Below are 19,497 nucleotides of genomic sequence, written 5' to 3' on the forward strand. Positions count from 1 at the left end.
TATAGTATCCTAGGCTTTATTAATAGGGTCATAGAGTACAAGAGCAGGGAGGTTATGCTGAATATAAGGCACTCGTTAGGCCTCAGCTGGAGTGTTGTGCACAGTTCTGGGCGCCACATTATGGGAAGGATGTGAACACATTGCAGAGAGTGCAGAAGAGATTTACAAGAATGGTTCCATGAATGAGAAACTCAGTTACAAAATAGATTGGAGAGGTTAGGACTGTTCTCATTGGAGAGAAGGCGGCTAAGAGGAAATTTGAGAGAGATGTTCAAAATCATGAGGAAGCTGGACAGAGTAGGCAGGCAGAAATTGTTTCCGCTCTTAAAAGGATCAAAATGAGAGGGCACAGATTTAAAGTGATTTGCAAAAGACGCAAGTGTGACGTGAGAAAAAATCTTTTTCGCACAACGAGTGGTTTGGGCCTGGAATGCACTGCCTGGAAGTGTGTTGGAGGCAGGTTCAATCGAAGCATTCAAGAGGTCATTAGATGATTATTTGAATAGAAACAATGTGCAGGGGTATGGGGACAAGGGAGGGCAATGACACTAGGTCATAATGCTCATTTGGAGCATCGGTGCAGACACAATGGGCCGAATGACCTCCTTCTGTGCTGTTAAAATTATGTGATTCTGTGACCAATCAATTGCTCATGGTCAATGAGTGGATGCCCTTTAGCCCATTGGGAGTGTCACATCTGTTGAACACGTGACAGGCCTTCATTGATGGAACGCCATATATGATACAGCTGGACCTCCTTCACTGGTGCCTGCATTCCAAGATTCTACATTTGTGTGTTACTCTTGAGCCGCCGCGACTGTGATGTGCAGCCACTGTGTTCTGACTAGACCTTTAACAGTGCTAATGAAGTCATTGGCTTTAAGTGGCTATTACAAGGAGGTATTCCTCCTTTCTTTCTAAGCAGAATCCTGCAACAAGAGGTTAGAGGGCAACCCCAGAAAGGCCCCCATAGTGTTTGCTCTTCCCCCTCACTGCCATTCCACAGCCTTCTCTCCCTGTTGCCCCTATCACGTTCATCAACCTGACCCTCGCCTCACAGCCCACACTCAGTCCAAGTGCTAGTCTCTGCAAGTGTAGGCCTTCATGAGTACCACAGCGCAGTGGTGTTCCTCAGGACAATGAAAGCAAAGAGAAGAACAGTCCAACCCTACAGCCCCAACAGTGTGGTGTTGATTGCAATAAGGTCAACGCAGTGCTAAAGCAGGTAGGCTATGTATGTTACACTCAACAGCGAACTGAAGTCCGACATGTGCACGCCACCCTTTTTCAAACAGATGAGGCTGATGTATTTTCCTGCTGGTGTGGCGGAAGATTGGAAGGCATGGCAAGATTCTGGTGAGCAGCCGTTTTAATGAGCATTCATGACATGCTAATGAATGCAAATAGCACTCGCGCCACTAGTCGGTGGGATAACCGACCTGCCATGAACATACTGTTGGGAGAATTGCGACTTGTTTTTACGATGGTGGATTTGTGACTTTTTGCCTGCTGCTGGGTTCTCCGCTCCTGCCCGCCACGAGCGGAATGGGAAAATGTCGGCCAATATCACTATTTATGGAGCCCAAGATTCCATGTGCTTTGCTAATTACTCCTCAATATATCCTGTCACCTTCAAAGACGTTTTGCTAATGAACCCCAAAGTCCCTCTGCATGGCACATTTTAACTTCCCATACCTGCCTTTGCCCAAAATTCTTTAATATTTCTGATTAACAAAAATCTATCAATTTTAAAGTTAATGATTTATCTAGCATCATTTTCCAATTACAGAAGAGTTCCAAACTTTAACTGCCTTTTCCTAATTCCACTTCTGAAAGGTTAGGTCCTAATTTGTTAACTATGCACTCTCATCATCCACATGAGTAACTGGAATCAATGTGTACACAACATATTTACTCAGAGATCAATGAATATTTCAAGCTAAATTCCAAGAAATATTTTGTACCATAGAAAACCAGTATATATCCCTAAAAAATAAAAGCTCCACTTGTCCAGTTAAGCAACCATATCAATGAACAAGGGGAGAGATAGTTTGCACAATGCAAGAAGTGAAAATACTGCAGATTGAGATAGCTATTAAAAAAAACAAAAAGATACAAAGTAATAAAAGGTATAGAAAGGAGAATGAAGAAAAACTTGTACAAGATAGAGATCAAAACTAATGGCAGAGGTTTTATAAATACGTTGAGAAAGAGAGAGGTAAGACATGCAAGCCCATTAAAGATAGATACAGGTGATACTACAATCATTCTTTTTTATTCGTTCATGGGATATGGGCATCACTGGCATCCCTAACGGGCACCTTGTTTGACCATTGTAGTCCATTTGGTGAAGGCACTCTGACAGTGTAGTTAGGGTGGGAGTTCCAGGATTTTGACCTAACGATAATGAAAAGTTGCCAACATCTTTCTAAGTCAGAGTGCTGTGTGACTTCCAGGGATTTTTTTTTATTGCTTTTGAGATATGGCATCACTGGCAAGGCCAGCATTTACTGCCAATTCCTAAATGCCCTTAAGAAGGCAGTGGTGAGCCAGCTTCTTGAACTACTGCAGTCCATGTGAGGGAGTGTGTTCCTGGTGATGGTGTTTCCATATACCTGCTAGTCATGTCCTTCAAGGCGGCAGAGGTCATTGATTATATTTTACATTTATTTGTTCATGGGATGTGAATGTCGCTGGCTAGGCCAGCATTTATTGCCCATCCCCAACTGCCCTTGAGAAAGTGGTGGTGAGCTGCCTTCTTCAACCGCTGCAGTCCATGTGGTGTAGGTACACCCACAGTGCCTTTAGGAAGGGAGTTCCAGGATTTTGACCCCGCGACAGCGAGGGAATGTCAATTTGGGAGGTGTTTTTGAAGTAACCTCAGTGAGCTGCTGCAGTGCATCTTGTTAGTTATACATACTGCAGCCACAGTGCACTTGTCGTGGAAGGAGTGAATGGGATGCTGGATGGGATGCTAATTAAACAGGCTGACATGTCCTGCTAGGTGCTGAGCTTCGAGTGCTGTTGGAGCTGCATTCATCCAGGCAAGTACAATGCATACCATAAAACTCTGACCCAAATCTTGATCGTGGACAGGTTCTGGGGAGTCAGAAAGTGAGTTTTTTGCCACAGATTATCCAGCTTCTGAGCTGATCTTGTAGTCGTATTTATGCGGCTGGTCCAGTTAAGTGTGGTGATCTACAGTAAAGACCCACAGGAAATTGGTGATAGGGGTTTGTGATGGTAATGCCATTGTATGTCAAGGGGAGTTGGTTAGACTTTGTTGAAGTTGGTCATTGGCACTTAAGTGGTCATCGGCCATGTCTGAAAGTTGACCAGGCCTTGTTGCATGTGGGCATAGACTGCGTCATTATCTGAGAAATTGTGATTGGAACTGAACACTGTACAATCATCAGCCGACATATCCACTTCTGACCTTATGATGGAGGGAAGGTTATTGATGAAACAGCTGAAGGTGGTTACACCTAGGACACCACCCTGAGGAACTCTTGCAGTGATATCCTGCGGCTGAGATGATTGGCTTCCAACAACCACAACCGTCTTCCTTTGTGCTAGTTACGACTCCAGCCAATGGAGAGCTTCTCTAAAATTACTATTGACTTTAATTTTATTGGGGCTCCTTGATGCTGCACTAAGTCAAATACTGCCTTGTTGTTAAGGACGATCACTCTCACTTCACCTCTGAAAATGAGCTCTTCTGTCCATGTATGGACCAAGGCTGGAATGAGATCTGGTGCCGTGTGATATTGGCAGAGTCCAAACTGAGCATCAGTGAGCATGTTATTGATGAGGAAGTACTGCTTATTAGCACCATCAACACCACCTTCATAACTTTGCTAATGATTGAGAGTAAGCTGATGGGACAGTAATTGCCAGATTGGATTTGTCCTGCTTTTTGTGGACAGGACATATTTGGGCAATTTTCCACTTTTTCATGTAGATGCCAGTGCTGTAGCTGTACTGGATCAGTTTGGCTAGAGGTGCACATAGTTCTACAGTACCAGTCTTCAGCGTTGCACCTGGGATGTTCTTGAGGCTTTTGCTGAATCCAGTGCGCTCAGCTGTTTCTTGATATCGTGTGGAGTCAAATGAATTGGCTGAAGATTGGTTTGTGATGGTGGTGACCTCATGAGGAGGCTGAGATGAATCACCCAAGTGGTACTTCTAGACTGAAGATGATTGCAAAAGCTACGCCCTGTCTTTTACACTGTTGTGCTGGATTCCGCCATCTTTAAGGATGGGATGTTTATGGAGTCTCCTCCTTTTGTAGTTGTTTAGTTGTTCAACACCATTCACAACTAGATGCAGCAGGACTGCAGAACTGTGGCCCAATTCATTGGGTTGCGAGATTACTTAGCTGTCTCCATAGGATGCTGCTTCTGCTGTGTTAGCATGCATATAGTCCTGTGTTGTACCTTCACCAGGTTGCTATCTCGATTTTAGGTACACCTTGTGCTGCTCCTGATATGCACTTTTACACTCCTCATTGAACAACAATTGGCCCCCTGGCTTGATGGTAAAGGTATAGTGAGAGACATGCCAGGGCATGAGATTACAGATTGTGGCAGTACATAATTTTGCTGCTGCTGATGACCCATTGTACCCCATGAATGCCCAATTTTGAGGTGCTCCATCTGTTCTGAATCTATCCCATTTAGCATGAAGGTCATGCCAGGCAACACAATAGACTGTCCTCAGTGAGGAGATGGGACATCATCACAAGGACCATGCCATACCAATAGATGCATCTGCAACAGCTTGGTGAAGACAAAGCCAAGTAGGTTTTTCCCTCATATTGTTTCTTTCACCACCTGTCACAGGTACAGTCTAGTAGCTCTGTCCTTCAGCACTTGGCCAGTTCAGTTGCTAGTGTGCTGCTGAGCCACTCTTGATGGACATTGAAGTCCCCCATCAGATTACATTTTTTGCCCTTGTTACCCTCAGTTCTTCTTCCAAGTGGTGCTCAACATGCAAGCAGCAGTGATGCATCAGCTGAGCGAGGGTGGTAGTTGGCGATCAGCAGTGTTTTCCTTGTCCATGTTTGACCTGGTGCCATGAGATTTCATGGGGTCGGGAGCAATGCAGTCTTTAAAGTTTCATTTGTAGTGCACAGCCAGTTCGTTTAAGTTTATGGGGCTTTTTAATTTTTTGTATTACTGTGCAAGCGTGATATCTTACAGTGTACAGCTTGTGCCTAGCCTGTGCGGGAACTTTACATACCAAGCAGCTTAGGGGACCAATCCCTCCAACTTATACCACCATGCCCACACCTCTGGTGGGGCAGTACATAGGACACCCAGGGATGATGATGCAGGGGGACAGGGGAATTGGCTGAAGGGTATGATTTTGTAATTCTGTGTAAGGCAGTTAATTTGATAAGGCTGAATTGTTAAAATTAATACTTTGTACCAATTTTCAAAATAGAAGGGGAGGACAAGATACAAGGAACCCGCCTTGAGGGAAGAACTTACTGGATTGATTTTAAAAAAATGATAATAGGTGAAAATAATGGCCCAGAATTTACTGGAGCACAGCATCTCACAGCAAGCCTGGTTTTCAAGCCTTTCTCTTACACTCTTCAGGCCAATTTTCTTTTTGCTCTGGAAGTGAGAGCTGTAATGGGAACAGGAGGGCATCTGAGATCTTGGAGAATAATGGCACGAACAGTGCAAGATCCTTAAACAATGAGATTTAAGGACTGAGAAATGAATAAACACAGGAAGGACTGAGTTCGAGAGTGAATTTGAGTGGGTGAATTAAATGCCAAATCACAGGAAAGGAAGTAAAGACAGGGAAAGAAAATTGTACTCAAAGAGAAGAAAAAGGAAAAAAGAGCAAAAGAATTAAAATTTAACTTTTTATTATATAATGTCCAAGAGCAATTCAGCACCACATGATTTCGCTTTCTGAGCCAGAGAGGTTGATTTACAATCATTAACAATTGTCACATCATTAAATGGGCTATTAATATAATTAGGCTTCACTTTGTGACAAGTTTAACAAGCAATTAACTTGCAAATGCAGCAATTTCATGAAACCCAAGGGGAGGTTAAGTGCAAGAAGCCCTTTTTACATTGCTAACAGCAGAGCAAAGCAAATCAGCTTGGAACTTGTTGCAATCGAAGGGCCAAATAGCCTACTCATTCTCTTATGTTCCAAACTAGCTGCTGGATAGTGAAATTACATTATGAACCATCATTCTTATAGTAGTCTGGTAAATAACCAAGCGATACTTTGCTTCCTCCTCTATATTGCACACATTACAGAGAGGTGCCAATCTAACACTGCAGAAATAGGTGGTGGGTACCAACAGCTGGGGCCAAATTCAACTGCAGGAATGTGTGTTTCACTGATAATCACTTTTTAAAATGGGGTCACTGGAAATAGACTGAATGGTCATTTTTCAGAATGGAGGCTCTGAGTATTGGGAACCTCAGAACATTGGCTGCAATCCTTTGGCTAGTGAGAAAAAGCATTTGATATGAATCTTTCCTTTCCTTCTCCATAGGTCAAAGTCATTTCCAGGATTCAGGGAGAAGGAAATGGGAGTGAACCAACAAATCAATTATAGCATTTATTCACAATTATAAGAAATAAGAGGATGCAGAGAACCAAAACACATGTAGTCTAAATAAATGAACACAAGGTACTCTCCCTAGAGAAATAAGAAATAGCCAAAAGAATTTTACAATGTAGAGAACTACACAAATTGCAGCTGGTTGCATAAGTGGTAAAGCAGATTTTATTATTTTTGTACTTATAAAGATCTAAAATGGAAATAGTTGAATTACAGACAATCTTGCAGTTTTGTAGTTTAAAATAGAACATGAAGCAATAGGAGGACAAAAACCTAATAGTGGTCACCACATGAACTTGAATTTTAAAATCTAAACAATGAAAAAGTTGCTTCACAAAATGACAAACCTTGAAGTAACTAGCTTCACTTACCATAATATCCATCAAACCCATTGGCACCGCAGTAAAATTGTTTAAAGTTTTAAGAACAGTAGTGCCTAATCTCATTATTCAACCTAAAACAATTTTCTGCCAAAAGTCAACCTTATGTTAGCTTCAGAAATACAGAATACCTGTGATGGGTCATTTGGAGTTGTATTCCTCCCCAATACATTTTGCTTCAGTGCAAATCCACTGTTTCTCATCTCTGCCATCAGCTCTGAAGGGTGCATTGACGGGCCTGTTTGAAAAGGATATACTTTTCAATGCTCATTAACATCTGCTTACATTTAGGTTTTATTTCACATGGAAATCTACTTGCTTCTTTGTTTTATAAAAAAGCTTAGATAAATCAATTAAATAATCTTCTGTGCAAATGATTAGATATTCTATAAAACAGCTGTTACAAAGCAAAGAATACCAACTAACTGCATTTATCTGCAACACAACAGGAACACGTATGGCAAAACTTTCAAATATCAGGGGAAGGGATGTCATTTAATTGTAGCAAATCGTAATAGATGAAACATTTCAGTATCAACATTGTTTTTTTTGTAATCTTGCAAAATTATTGAATGAACAAAAACAGGCAAGTTGAACAAAAACAGAAAATACTGGAAAAACTCAGGTCTGACAGCATCTGTGGAGGGAAAAAAACCAAGGTTAACGTTTTGAGTCCCTATGACTCTTCTTCAGTCATATGGACTCAAAACGTTAACTCCTTTGTTTTTTCCCCCCTCTACAGATGCTGTCAGACCTGCTGAGATTTTCCAGCATTTTCTGTTTTTGTTTCAGATTTCCAGCATCCACAGTATTTTACTTTTAAGCAAGTAGAACATGCAGCTGCAGTTTCCATTTATTACTTGCATTTATATAATCCCTTTAATGTAAAGCATATCCCAAGGCACTCGACAAATGAAAATATGCGATCAATGGTTATCAAACTTCACAGGGAGATATCAGGAGAGGCGACTGAAGTTTAATTAAAAACCTGCTCAACTCCCATCTTTTCAAAGAGGAAGGACAACTAGAAAGATGAAAGGAATTAGGAAGGAAATTCCACAAAGGTTAAGGCAGTTTAAAGCTGGGTTATTAACAGCCAGGGATGGGGAAGTGCAATGACGTAACTGAATCTATTTTTCAAAACATTTGCGAAAAGCCTCCAATTATGCAGATGGAAATAGGCAGTTTTTGTGATGTGTAGGATGTTGAAGATTAACTCTAAGCTACAAAAACCATTAAGGTTGCACATGGTTCTAGTTCATCCCAACTATAAGCTTATATAAAAAAAATTCATGGGATGTGGGAATCACTGGTACACCAGCATTTGTTGCCCATCCCTAATTGCTCTTGAGAAAGCGGTGGTGAGCCACCTTCTTAAACACTACAGGTCATCAGGTGCAGGTACACCCATAGTACTGCTGGGAAGAGAGTATTCCAGGAGTTTGATCCCACCACAGTGAAGGAATGGTGATATGGTTCCAAGTCAGGATGGTGCGTGGCTTGGAGGGGAACTTGCAGGCAGTGGTGTTACTTGCAACTGGTGCCCTTGTCCTTCTAGGGAGGAAAAGCTACAGGTTTGGGAAGTGCTGTCGAAGGAGCTGTGGTTGCTGCAGTGCATCTAATATATGGTACAGAATGCCGCCACTGTGCGTGGAGAGAGCTCATGTTTAAGCTGGTGGATAAGGTGCTGATCAAGTAGGCTGCTTTGTTCTGGTGTCGAATTTTGCCGCACTCATCCAGGCAAGTGGAGAGTATTCCAACACACTCCTGATTTATGTCTTGTAGATGGTGGGTAGCTTTTGAGAGTCAGGAGATGTTGCTCACCTCAGAATTCCCAGGCTCTGACCAGGTCTTGTATTTATGTAGTTGGTCCAGTTTCTGGTCAAATCCCACTATGTTGATAGTCTCAGCGATGGTAATGACCAAGGACAGACCAACGGCGAAGGAGCAATTTGTAGCAGAGGCTGAACATGAAGGTTTCTCTTTTCCTGGGGTTTATTTGGAGGTTGTGAATCATCCAGAACTTGGTGTCAGACACCACAGCAATAAATGTAAGGTCAGTAGAGAAATAAAGATGGACCTAGGTATTGTCAGCATACATATGCAAACTGAGCCTGTGTCTGTGGATAATGGCACTGAGGAACATAAGAAATAGGAGCATGAGAAGATCATACAGCCTACTGAGCCTGATCCACCATTCAATATGATCATAGCTGACGTTGGGCTTCAATTCCATTTTCCTGTCTGTTCCCCATATCCCTCAATTCCAAAAACCATCTCAGCCTTAAATACATTCATTGACGGAGCATCCACAACTCCAAAGAATTCCAAAGATTCACAACCCTTTGTGTAAAGAAATTTCTCCTCATCTCAGTTCTTAATGACCAATCCCTTACCCTGAAACTGTGCCCGTCTTCTAGATTTCCCAGCCAGAGGCAAAAACCGCCTTCAGTGTCTCCCCTGCCAAGCCCCTTCATAATCTTGAATGTTTCAATGAGATCACCAATCATTCTTCTAAACTCCAGACAATATAAACCAAATTTACTCAGCATGTAGATAAGAGCGCAGGTGCAAAGGATAGATCCTTTCTGGATTCTGCAGTAGGAATGGGAAAATAAGCTGTTCCTTGACGGGCACAATTTCACAAAACAAAACAGTAGAAACTAACTAGCAATAAGAAAAACAAACCAGATCAGAGCACTATAGGAGCTAAATTGGATAATCCGAAAATGTGAGTGGGGATCACGATGCATCATTGTCATGCTGTCAGTTGATTAGCATGATTGCTGTGTATAGCTAGCATTAACTGTGCTATTCATTGGCTGCACACAGCAGTAGGGGGCCCAAAATCTCAACGTTCTAGCACCACTTAAAGAAAACCTGTTCTGCTTAAAGCTAACCTGCACCACTTTAAAGGGAGGCACTGGAGCAGGTGCCAGGAGTTGTACAGGAAGTGAATTTGAGCTGGCAAACAGTAACATGGGAGAGAACGACCTCCAAAGTTTTTGGATGCTGCATTGGGAGTCTTGGTGGAGAAAGTGGAAAGATGTCCTGTATCCCTTAGGTATCAGGAGACCCTCCAGGCACATGGTCAAAAGACAGACAGCAGAGGGAGTCAAGGCCAGCAGCAAAGCCCCGAGAACCTGAATGTAGCGTTGCAAGAAGTTCAAAGATCTTAAATAAATGATCAAGACCAGTGAATGCATCTTCAATTGCCATACCCTAACAGCTGTACTAGTTGGCTCAGCCATTGCTCAATTCAACACATCCCATTACTCTCTTATCAATCAGAGCTTATTTCTAACATTCATATGCTCCACTTCACCCTCACACACTCAGCACTGTTGCAAGCCCCACATCCGCACTCAAAGCTTGCATACAATGCCAACTATTCAGCCGTGACAGACATTACCCAAACATATTGCATCACACTCAGATATTCTTCTTTCACTCATGTAGAAAAATGTGTACAACTGGAGGCAGCAGGAATTAACTGGAGGGGAAAAGGCATGGCTGCATTTCCTGCTCCAGCACCCCCAAGGAGGATTTGGAGCCAGTCTTTATTGGAACAGTCACTGCTGAGGCTGTTTCCAGCAGCATAGCCAAAGCCATTGAGGTGATATTTTCATACACTAAGACATTAGGAATGAATGTGCTGCAATCAGGACAGGGACAACAATAGTGCAGAAGGTAAGGTTGGCACACAAGTTCTGCTGCAAAGGACTCAGGTGATGACTTCAATGGGGCTGACTAGAGATGAATGCTGTGAACATACACAACAAAATGCACGGTGCATTGGAAAGCCTGTGTCAAGAAGCATGGAGGAGTCCAGCACAGGGCTTTGTGCACATCTTGGAGCCCATCCTTTCCAGCAAGGAAATGGTGGCCATCTTCATTTGCACATCTGTGGACCCAACCATGATACAGAGTCTGATGTCAGATGTTCCACTGCAGCTCAAACAGCTTCCACCAAAAGTGGAAGTGCTGCTGTCATGGAAGGTCAGCTTGTTGCCATACAAGCTTTGACTACTGCCATCATTGTTGCATACACCAGCTTTCAAATGGGATTGCACGGTTAAAGAGTCCAGTAAGCTGTCCATCAACATATTACTAGGATTGCTAAGGCATAGCCCGGAGCCTACCCTTGGCACTATCTTGTGCCCCTGCTGTTGCCTGTCATCCAGCCTGCCAGCCCAGAGGCTACTGCCAGGTTGAGATGGTGCAGTCTAAAGCTGGACTTTTAGGCCATAATCCAGTGCCATCTGCAGTCTCCTCCACTGAAATTCAGCAGCCTTTCATCAGTCATGCTGCAGCACCTGGGGTAGCATTGCGTAAGGGCAGTAAGACAGGGAAAGGCACACAAAACTCAGGCACAAGGGAGATCAGTTGACATTTGTATGCAATGTGGCATGGTTTGACTTATAAATTTGGATTGCAATGGCGGATTTTATTTTTGCATTGTGGTCAAGAAATTAATGTATAAAGAGAGAAGGTAAGGTTTGGGTTTATTGGTGAATGGGGAAATTGGGGTAGCAGTTATTTGTATCACACTCAAATTAAGTTCTTCACCAGCCGCATGAGCAGAAAGGGGCTGTTCGGGTTTTCACCATCCCACTTCCTTCTCCTTCTCATGTTCCTGCTCTTCAGCTGCTTGTCTGATAGCTGGTGACAATGACTGTGCCCTCATGATGGCAAGATTGCACAGTATGCAGCTGACCACCCTGAATTTTTGAGATTTTCAAAGCCAAGTATTGCAGGGCTCCCCAAAGCATTCTGAGCAGTATGATCATTGTTTCAGCACACCAGTGGTCTGCTATATCACCTTTCTTGTGGCAGTAGGGGTCTCATTATACACATGCTGCATATGGGATATGAATTGAGACATGAGCCATGTCATCAGCAGATAGCCCATGTTGTCCAGTGCTCACCCTTGGGTTTGCTATAGTGGCTGGAATGCAGCTGATACAGTGAACTGTTGCAGAATGAAGGCATAATGACTGCTGCCAGGATACCAAGCATTGATCTGTGGCCAATATACCATCTGGGGATTGAGGGAGTTGAATCCCTTTAGCTTCTGATATGGGGCAGCATTGACATATGTTGCCCACAAAGCGATGTGTCTGTTCAGTCAATGGCACCAGGGGTCAAAATATTTTTTTTCTCCAAGGGCTCTTTGTGAGATTTTCTCAAGGGTTTCATGGGCTCCTTTTTGATTCTCATTAACCCCTTTATTAGGTGATGCAGTCATGTAGTAATATTACCTTTCGCATTTGTGTTGGATGTTTTTAGGGTTTCTTCTTCAGATAGATAAGATTGCACAAATACAAAAGATTGTATACATGTTATTAAATCTGTTAACTTGAGATCTGTAAATAAGGTGTTTTTGTTAATTTATTATAAATAAATCTCCCATACTCTGTTTCCAAAATGAAAATCTAAGTAGGTAACTTATAAGAAATGAGTCTCACATCTGCAGCTCCTTTTAAAAAAATAATTGGAAGCAATTAGCACTCTCCAGCATTCTTTGCTTTTGTCTGCTAATTTCATGTTTCTTTCCACTCAATACTTCTGATTAAAGTGACTGTGATGGACACATCAGGATACTGACTCCCTAAGATCCAGCTGTGCAACAAGGGGAGTACACACAAATTAATTCTGCAGCACCAAGCTATCCATTAGATAGCAAGTGGTTTGATTGACATTTCAGTGACTTTTTTCAGGCTAATGCACATCCTCGCATGATCATCTACACTTTAATGAGATATCGATTGGACGGACCAAAGGAATATTAATTGTGGTTCATTGTACCCATATTGCAAATAAAAGACAGGTGTTTTATTCTCAAATGGAACTGGTCGAGGAGAATCAATACTTAATGAAATTGAAAACAAAACAAACTCAAATAGGATACAATTCAGAGATCATAAAGCTACCATTTGCATGTAAATATGAAAATCTGTGCTTTTCAAGTACTTGCAAAATATAATTATCTTACATACTCATGTAGGTTTCAGCCTAGCTCTCCATTATTCCCTTGTGACAGAAGATTCAGCGAAGCCCCTCTTCCCCCTCACCCCCCAACACACATTGTAATCTGCCCCTCTTCCTCCATGATACATGTATACATCCCTCTTCCCAATCCCCCTCCCCGAGTCACTCAGCAGCCACAGGCATTCTTCCCAAGAGGCCACACTGCCTATGTGCAACTCCAAAATTGAGATATTTTTGGACCAGGAGCCAATTTAGGTCAGTAATTGCAGGAGTGAATGGGAGTTGTGAGTTAGGATACAAGCAGAAGAGATTTGGATGAGTAAAAGTTTAAGAAGTCTAGAAGATGGCAGTCCAACCATTGACAGTGTCTGTTACTAATTTTTTATTTATTAACCAAAATATAATTAACCACATCTAGATTCCCAAAGGACAGCCCTGCTTTAATACCAACATGATCACTGCCTCCATTTTTAAAAGCCTTGGCTCCTCTAGTGCCAAACTATTGGTCTGTCTCACTTGCTTTTTTTCTCTACGATGTATGAGCATATTGTAGAAAAACTTAGCTTTATATACAAAAAACAAAAAACTGCGGATGCTGGAAATCCAAAACAAAAACAGAATTACCTGGAAAAACTCAGCAGGTCTGGCAGCTTCACCCCTTCCTGGGATTCGCCTAGTTCTGTCGAAGGGTCATGAGGACTCGAAACGTCAACTCTTTTCTTCTCCGCTGATGCTGCCAGACCTGCTGAGTTTTTCCAAGTAATTCTGTTTTTGTTTTAGCTTTATATACCCCTATTCAGCCAATCTTTGTTTGGGGGACTCTCATTTGATTTCTAGGCAGCACACTGCATGGAGAACATTCCGATTAAGGTCACCAATGATTACGACCATGGTGAGCTGCCTCTCTATTCTACTCGACCACTGTACCACCCATAAACCTGTTGACAACTTCATTTTCCTTTCAATGCCCCTCCAGTCCACCTGTGTGGTTGTGCTCACTTGATTTTTTATATTCCAATTTGCCCCAACATACATTTTTCCTTTACTGCGCCAATATTGTAATAGTGTCGGAAAGCTTGTTTCACTTGAAAAATTAGCACATCAAAATTCATATAAGGCACCTTAATTCAGAAAGGCTTAAATGACCATAGCTATTAGAAATTAATAGTTTAGAAACCCCAAACTCCTGAAATAGTATCCTTTTTATCATTATAACTATGCAGTGTTGGGACTGCACTTCAACATTGCTGAGATTAATTATGTATTCGGGTGACTTGGTCTCATTAGCTGTTATCCTGCTAATGGGGGTTACACTTTTTTTGGGACTGAGAATAATGTAAGATGAGATACCAATATGAAATTTGATGTGTCATACATACCTGCACCATCTGTGGTAACTGAGCTTGCATTGATTCCAGAAAGACCAAACAGTGGACATTCGCGATCTGTATTCACATGACCCCACTTATGACATTTGATGCACCTAACATTCCGTACCTAGATAGGAGGAGCACATTATTACCTAAAAGGATAAGATAATTGGGTAAAGTATTTCAGTTTCACACTAAGAAGCAAAAAGGTTTCCCAGCTTGAATGTGCATTTCTCAAGTGAAACAAGCAATTGCTTAATAGAGATAATGAAAAATCTGTTTAATAACCTTTTCTGTAGGAGGTGGAAGGTGAATTAGTATTTCACAGTAATCATTTGGTCCATGAATGCAACTTCCAATTAAGCAATGTGACTTAAACAAAACAATTCCTTACATTTCATGACACAGCAAACTGGTACATCAACAGGACGTACAGCAATCGATATCGCAGAATTAAAAACCAGCTTGGTGCTTGGTGAAAAAGGTACAACTGCATTGTACAACTGTCAGTTCTGTCTAAAGAATTCTGAACAACTTTCTTTACAATGCATTCATATTTTCTTTGCATAGATATTTTAATTTAGTTATTTTACATTTTTTTTTGCTCAAAATGAAGTACATCTTTGCTTGGAAATGGGAAACTTATTCCCAATGGTCATCAACAAGCTCTACCTGGACAGATTATATATCATGGCTTGATCCAAAGCTCTATCTATGTCACCCAACCTCAGAAAAGCACATCTAATAAATCAGTCATTTTTTCCAAGTCCTCAAAGCAGTTATTTTATAGCCTCTATGAGCAAGATGGCCAATTTAATAAACGCAAGATATTGTGGATGCTGAAGATCTGAAATAAAAACAGAAATTCCTGGAAATGTTTCAAGTTGAATCTGACTCTTCTCACTCTCTCGGAAGAAGAATCATATCTGACTTGAAAAGTTAACTTTGTTTCTCTCTCTACAGATGCTGCCAGACCCGAGTGTTTCCAGCACTTTTTTATTTGGGGTCATTCAATATCAGCTTGCCAGTTGTTGGCTATTGTGTGTCGATTCCACATATAGCCTCTATAGACAGAAAAACAGTAAAAGGAGGCTTTCACTCCTGGATCTGGACTAAATTCAAAACTAGATTCCTGAAGTGAAACCATTGTGGTATATATTATGTATATTTACATATATTTGTTGCTCACACACTCAAGCACACCTAGTATTCACGTGACATGGGCTATGCATGATCCAGTGAAAAGCAAAATACTGCGGCAGCTGGAAATCTAAATAAAAATAGATGCTGAAAATGCACAGCACTGTGGGGCGAGGGGAACAGAGTTAATGCTTCAGAGTTCCAAAGGAGAGTCATATTGACTCGAAACGTTAACCCTGTTTGTCTCTCCACAGATGCTGCCACACCTGCTGAGTTTTTCCAGGACTTGTTTTTATTTCAGATCTCCAGCATCCGCACCTCCAAATGCTCCTTCCAGGTGAAACAATATTTTACTCGTACTTTTAACTCAGTATACTGTATTCTCTGCTCCGAATGTGATTTCTCCAATTTGGAGCCGACTGAATGCACATTGGGTGGCCCCTCTGCAGAACACCTCCATTCAGTCCACAAGCATGACCCAGAGTTTCTGGTCACCTCTCATTTAATTCTCCACCTTGTTCACACACTGACCTGTTGTCCTTGGTCACCTGCGATGTTTCAATGAATCTCAGCTTGAGAGCACCCCATCTTTCAATTAGGCACTTTACAGCCTTCTAGACTGTGGCAATTATGGTTTTATGTAATGTGTAGTATACCTTTAAGATCATGTGATCTTCCTTTATAACATTCTTATGTAAACAATAAAGGAGTAGCATGGGCTTCCTCTGTAGTCAGTAGTATGGAGATATGATTTGGTGGGGAAGTGCACAAGTATAGCTGCTGAGTACCTTTGTAAATAAATAAAATGTGTTCTGCCTAAGAAGTGTCTGCTGATCAACTCTGTTTATTGTACCAACTCAGTCATCTCACAACAAACGTGCAACCAGATTCCATAAGTCCCAACAAACTGGTGATGAGGGAAAAGCAAGAAAAAAGTGAGGATAAAGTGGAGATACAATAAAGTGGCTTCAAGAACAAAACAAGTTAAGGGAAGAAATCAAGAGAAACAAAGTTGGGCTGTACCTTGCACGGCAATTGTAAGTAAAATTTCCGTCCTAATCGTTGAAGCAATCCCCTCACAGAAAGCCGCAATCTGGAAGAATTGATCCTTTCGATCCAGCCACGGGCAAATTGGAATCATTATATTGAACGCCTTGCGTTCTTTTTCCAAGCAAACGATGTTACAGGGGAAGAGATTCTTGCAGGCTGGAGTGCGTTTAAAAAAAAAAGTGCACATTCCCAGCGAGGGAGTTAATCTACTTGGATCGTCAGCTGGATTCACAGGGCCTCCACCCGGTTGAGGGAAAAGTGAGAGCCATGAGAGAGGCACCAGCGCCAAGGAAAGATCAATTATTATGGCCGGTTCTTATCCCATTTGTCTACAGAACTGGCACCCCTGCATTGTCTACTCAAGAAGAACCAGCGTTGGTCTTGGCAGGCACCACAGAAAGAAGCTTTCATAAAGGTGAAAAAATTGTTGCACTCATCCAGGACCTACTGAAAAGGATCATTTGGTGAACTTAGAAGAAGTCTTAAAATGATTCTTGCAGGCTGGAGTGCATTTAAAAAAAAGTGCACAGTCCCAGCGAGGGAGTTAATTTACTTGGGTCGTTGGGTAGATTCACAGGGCCTCCACCCTATTAGTACATTATGACCAGAGGAAGGAATTGGTGTTGACATGTGATGCATCTCCCTACAGAATGGGAGCAGTGCTCCCCCACTGAATGGACAACGGCATGCAACAGCCTTTGGGATATGTATCAAGAATGCTCACCGCAGCGGAAAATGGATACCCAAATTTAGAAAAAGAATGCCTGTCAATCATCTTTGGTGTCAAAATTTTTACCAGTATGTATACGATTGTCATTTTACTATCATTTCAGACCACAAGCCATTGCTAGGATTGTTCAGGAAGGACAAGGCTCTACTCTCATAGCATCAGCAAAAATACAACGATGGGCATTGATCCTGGCAGCTTACAAGTATACTTTCATCCATAGGCTTGGAAATCAAACTGCCAAACGCTGATGCACTGAGTCGTTTGCCCTTACAGAAGACATGAAATATCCAGCCAGGATGGTATCTTATTGTGGGGAGCATGAGTGATTGTTCCTCAAAAGGAAGAAAATTAATTGAACTATACTGCGCACACACAGGAATTTCCCAAATGAAGCACGCAGCTATCAATGGTGGCCTGGGATGGATGGAGAAAGAGTTTAATGAAGAATTGTGTGCAGTGTTAGCAATTGCAAAAGTTACCTTCAACAACTTCATTGCACTCTTGGGTGTAGACACATCTTCTGCTACAATTGAGAAGCTACATCAAAGTTTTGCTATTAATGGACTACCAGAAGTAGTCCTATCTGATAACGGCATGGCATTTACGACTGCTGAGTTTCAACAGTTTATAAGCCTCAACGGTATTACTCATGTAAAAACTTCACCATACCACTCTTCCTCAAATGGACTGGCCAAAAGAGCAGTTTAAACATTCAAATGAGGCATGCAAAAGTTAGCTGGAGGTTCCATAGGAACCAAGCTAGCACACTTTCTTTTCCATTATAGGACCACCCCTCAGACAACAACAGGTGTCACACCTGCAGAATTACTGATGAAACACCATCTCAGGACAAGATTGAGCTTAATAATGCCGAATTTAGTGGGGGAAAGCGGAAAGGAGTCAGGCAAGTTGGAAAAATAGACACAACTGGCATAGTCGTGACAAGAAGTTAACCGCAGGAGAGACGGTATATGTGAAGAACTTTGGAGAAGGACCAAAGTGGTTACTGGGTGAAATAAGTGGTGACTGGACCTCTATTTTACCACGTGAAAGTGGAAGGCCGAGTCATACGGACGCATGTGGATCATCTAAGGAAGAGAGAAACAAATCACCAAGAAATGATTCTGCCAGTGTTCATGACCATGTCACATGATCTTGTATAACCAGTAGGGGAGTAGCGCAGGCTACCTCTGTAGTCAGTGGTCTGTAGTTAGTAGTCAATAGTACGGAGTTAAGGTTTGGTGTGAAAGCACATAAGTATAGCTACTGAGTACGTTTGTGAATAAACAGAATGTATTCTGCCTAAGAAGTGTCTGTTGATCAACTGTGTCTATTGTGCCAGCTCGACCATCCCACAGCAAGCGTGCAACCAGGATCCATAACTGGTGACTAGGATCTAAGACAGACTCAATGAGTTCAACAATTTAGACCATAATCGCTAGCCATTTTGTTTCTTTTACTTTGCAAGTTTCAGTTTTAGTTTTGCCTTTTCTTGTTTCTCCTTTTGGAAGGCATCTGTTCATCATTTTGCCATGCACACCTCCTCTAGAAACATCTTTTCTTTTCTTGTTCCATTATCACTTCCATTGGCCTTGTACAAGCAACTCTTTGGTCATTTAATCTCTCCCGTCTTACTCTGCATCACAGACCTGCCTTATTGCTGCCAGGCCTGCTGATTATTTCCAGCACTTTGTTTTTATTTCCGTTTTGCTCTTTTCCCCCTCCCCCCAGTCTTGTTCACTGGTTTAAAAAAACAAGAAGAAAGTGAAAGGGACAAGTGGATAAAGGTGCAAAATAGAGAAAAACACAGCAATCCGATACTCACAAATGAAACTTATTTTCAATGATCACCTTTCATAAATAGGTAACTTCAAAGTTCCAGAAATGAGAAGTTTTTACCATCATTAAAATGATCCCAATTGAACTTCACCTATTATGCATTATTTGCAGAAATTGTATTCAAATTGTTTTTGCTGCTGAGAGTAATTCATACGTACCTGGATTCCAAAAGGCTGATCTCTAATGTTCATGTCATCCTTGGCATATCTGGTATCAATTAAAAAAGGGCACTATTTAACATACAGTTTCATAATATTTAATTATCATAATCCTCTGCATAATTTTAAAAGCTTTCCTGAAACATCCATGTAGCAGAAAAATGAAATCATATATGGGAGAGAATGTTAGAATGCAATATCAGGATCAAACAAATGATATATTAATTACAGTTTTGTTTAA

The 19,497-nt window shown here is 41.6% G+C and overlaps 1 protein-coding gene across 1 annotated transcript in view; it reads right to left on the reverse strand.

The window, feature by feature from the left end:
- The window catches only part of cir1 (corepressor interacting with RBPJ, CIR1), a 61,411-nt gene that overhangs the window by 15,228 nt on the left and 26,686 nt on the right, over window positions 1-19,497 (reverse strand). The window contains exons 6-8 of the mRNA XM_041200309.1: window positions 19,257-19,305; window positions 14,349-14,466; window positions 7,110-7,216 (exon numbers count right to left, since the gene is read on the reverse strand). Of these exons, the coding sequence (XP_041056243.1) occupies window positions 7,110-7,216; window positions 14,349-14,466; window positions 19,257-19,305 (274 nt within the window). The remainder of the gene's footprint in view (window positions 1-7,109; window positions 7,217-14,348; window positions 14,467-19,256; window positions 19,306-19,497) is intronic.

The sequence above is a fragment of the Carcharodon carcharias genome, chromosome 12 (genome assembly GCF_017639515.1).
Source record: "Carcharodon carcharias isolate sCarCar2 chromosome 12, sCarCar2.pri, whole genome shotgun sequence".
NCBI lineage: Eukaryota > Metazoa > Chordata > Chondrichthyes > Lamniformes > Lamnidae > Carcharodon > Carcharodon carcharias.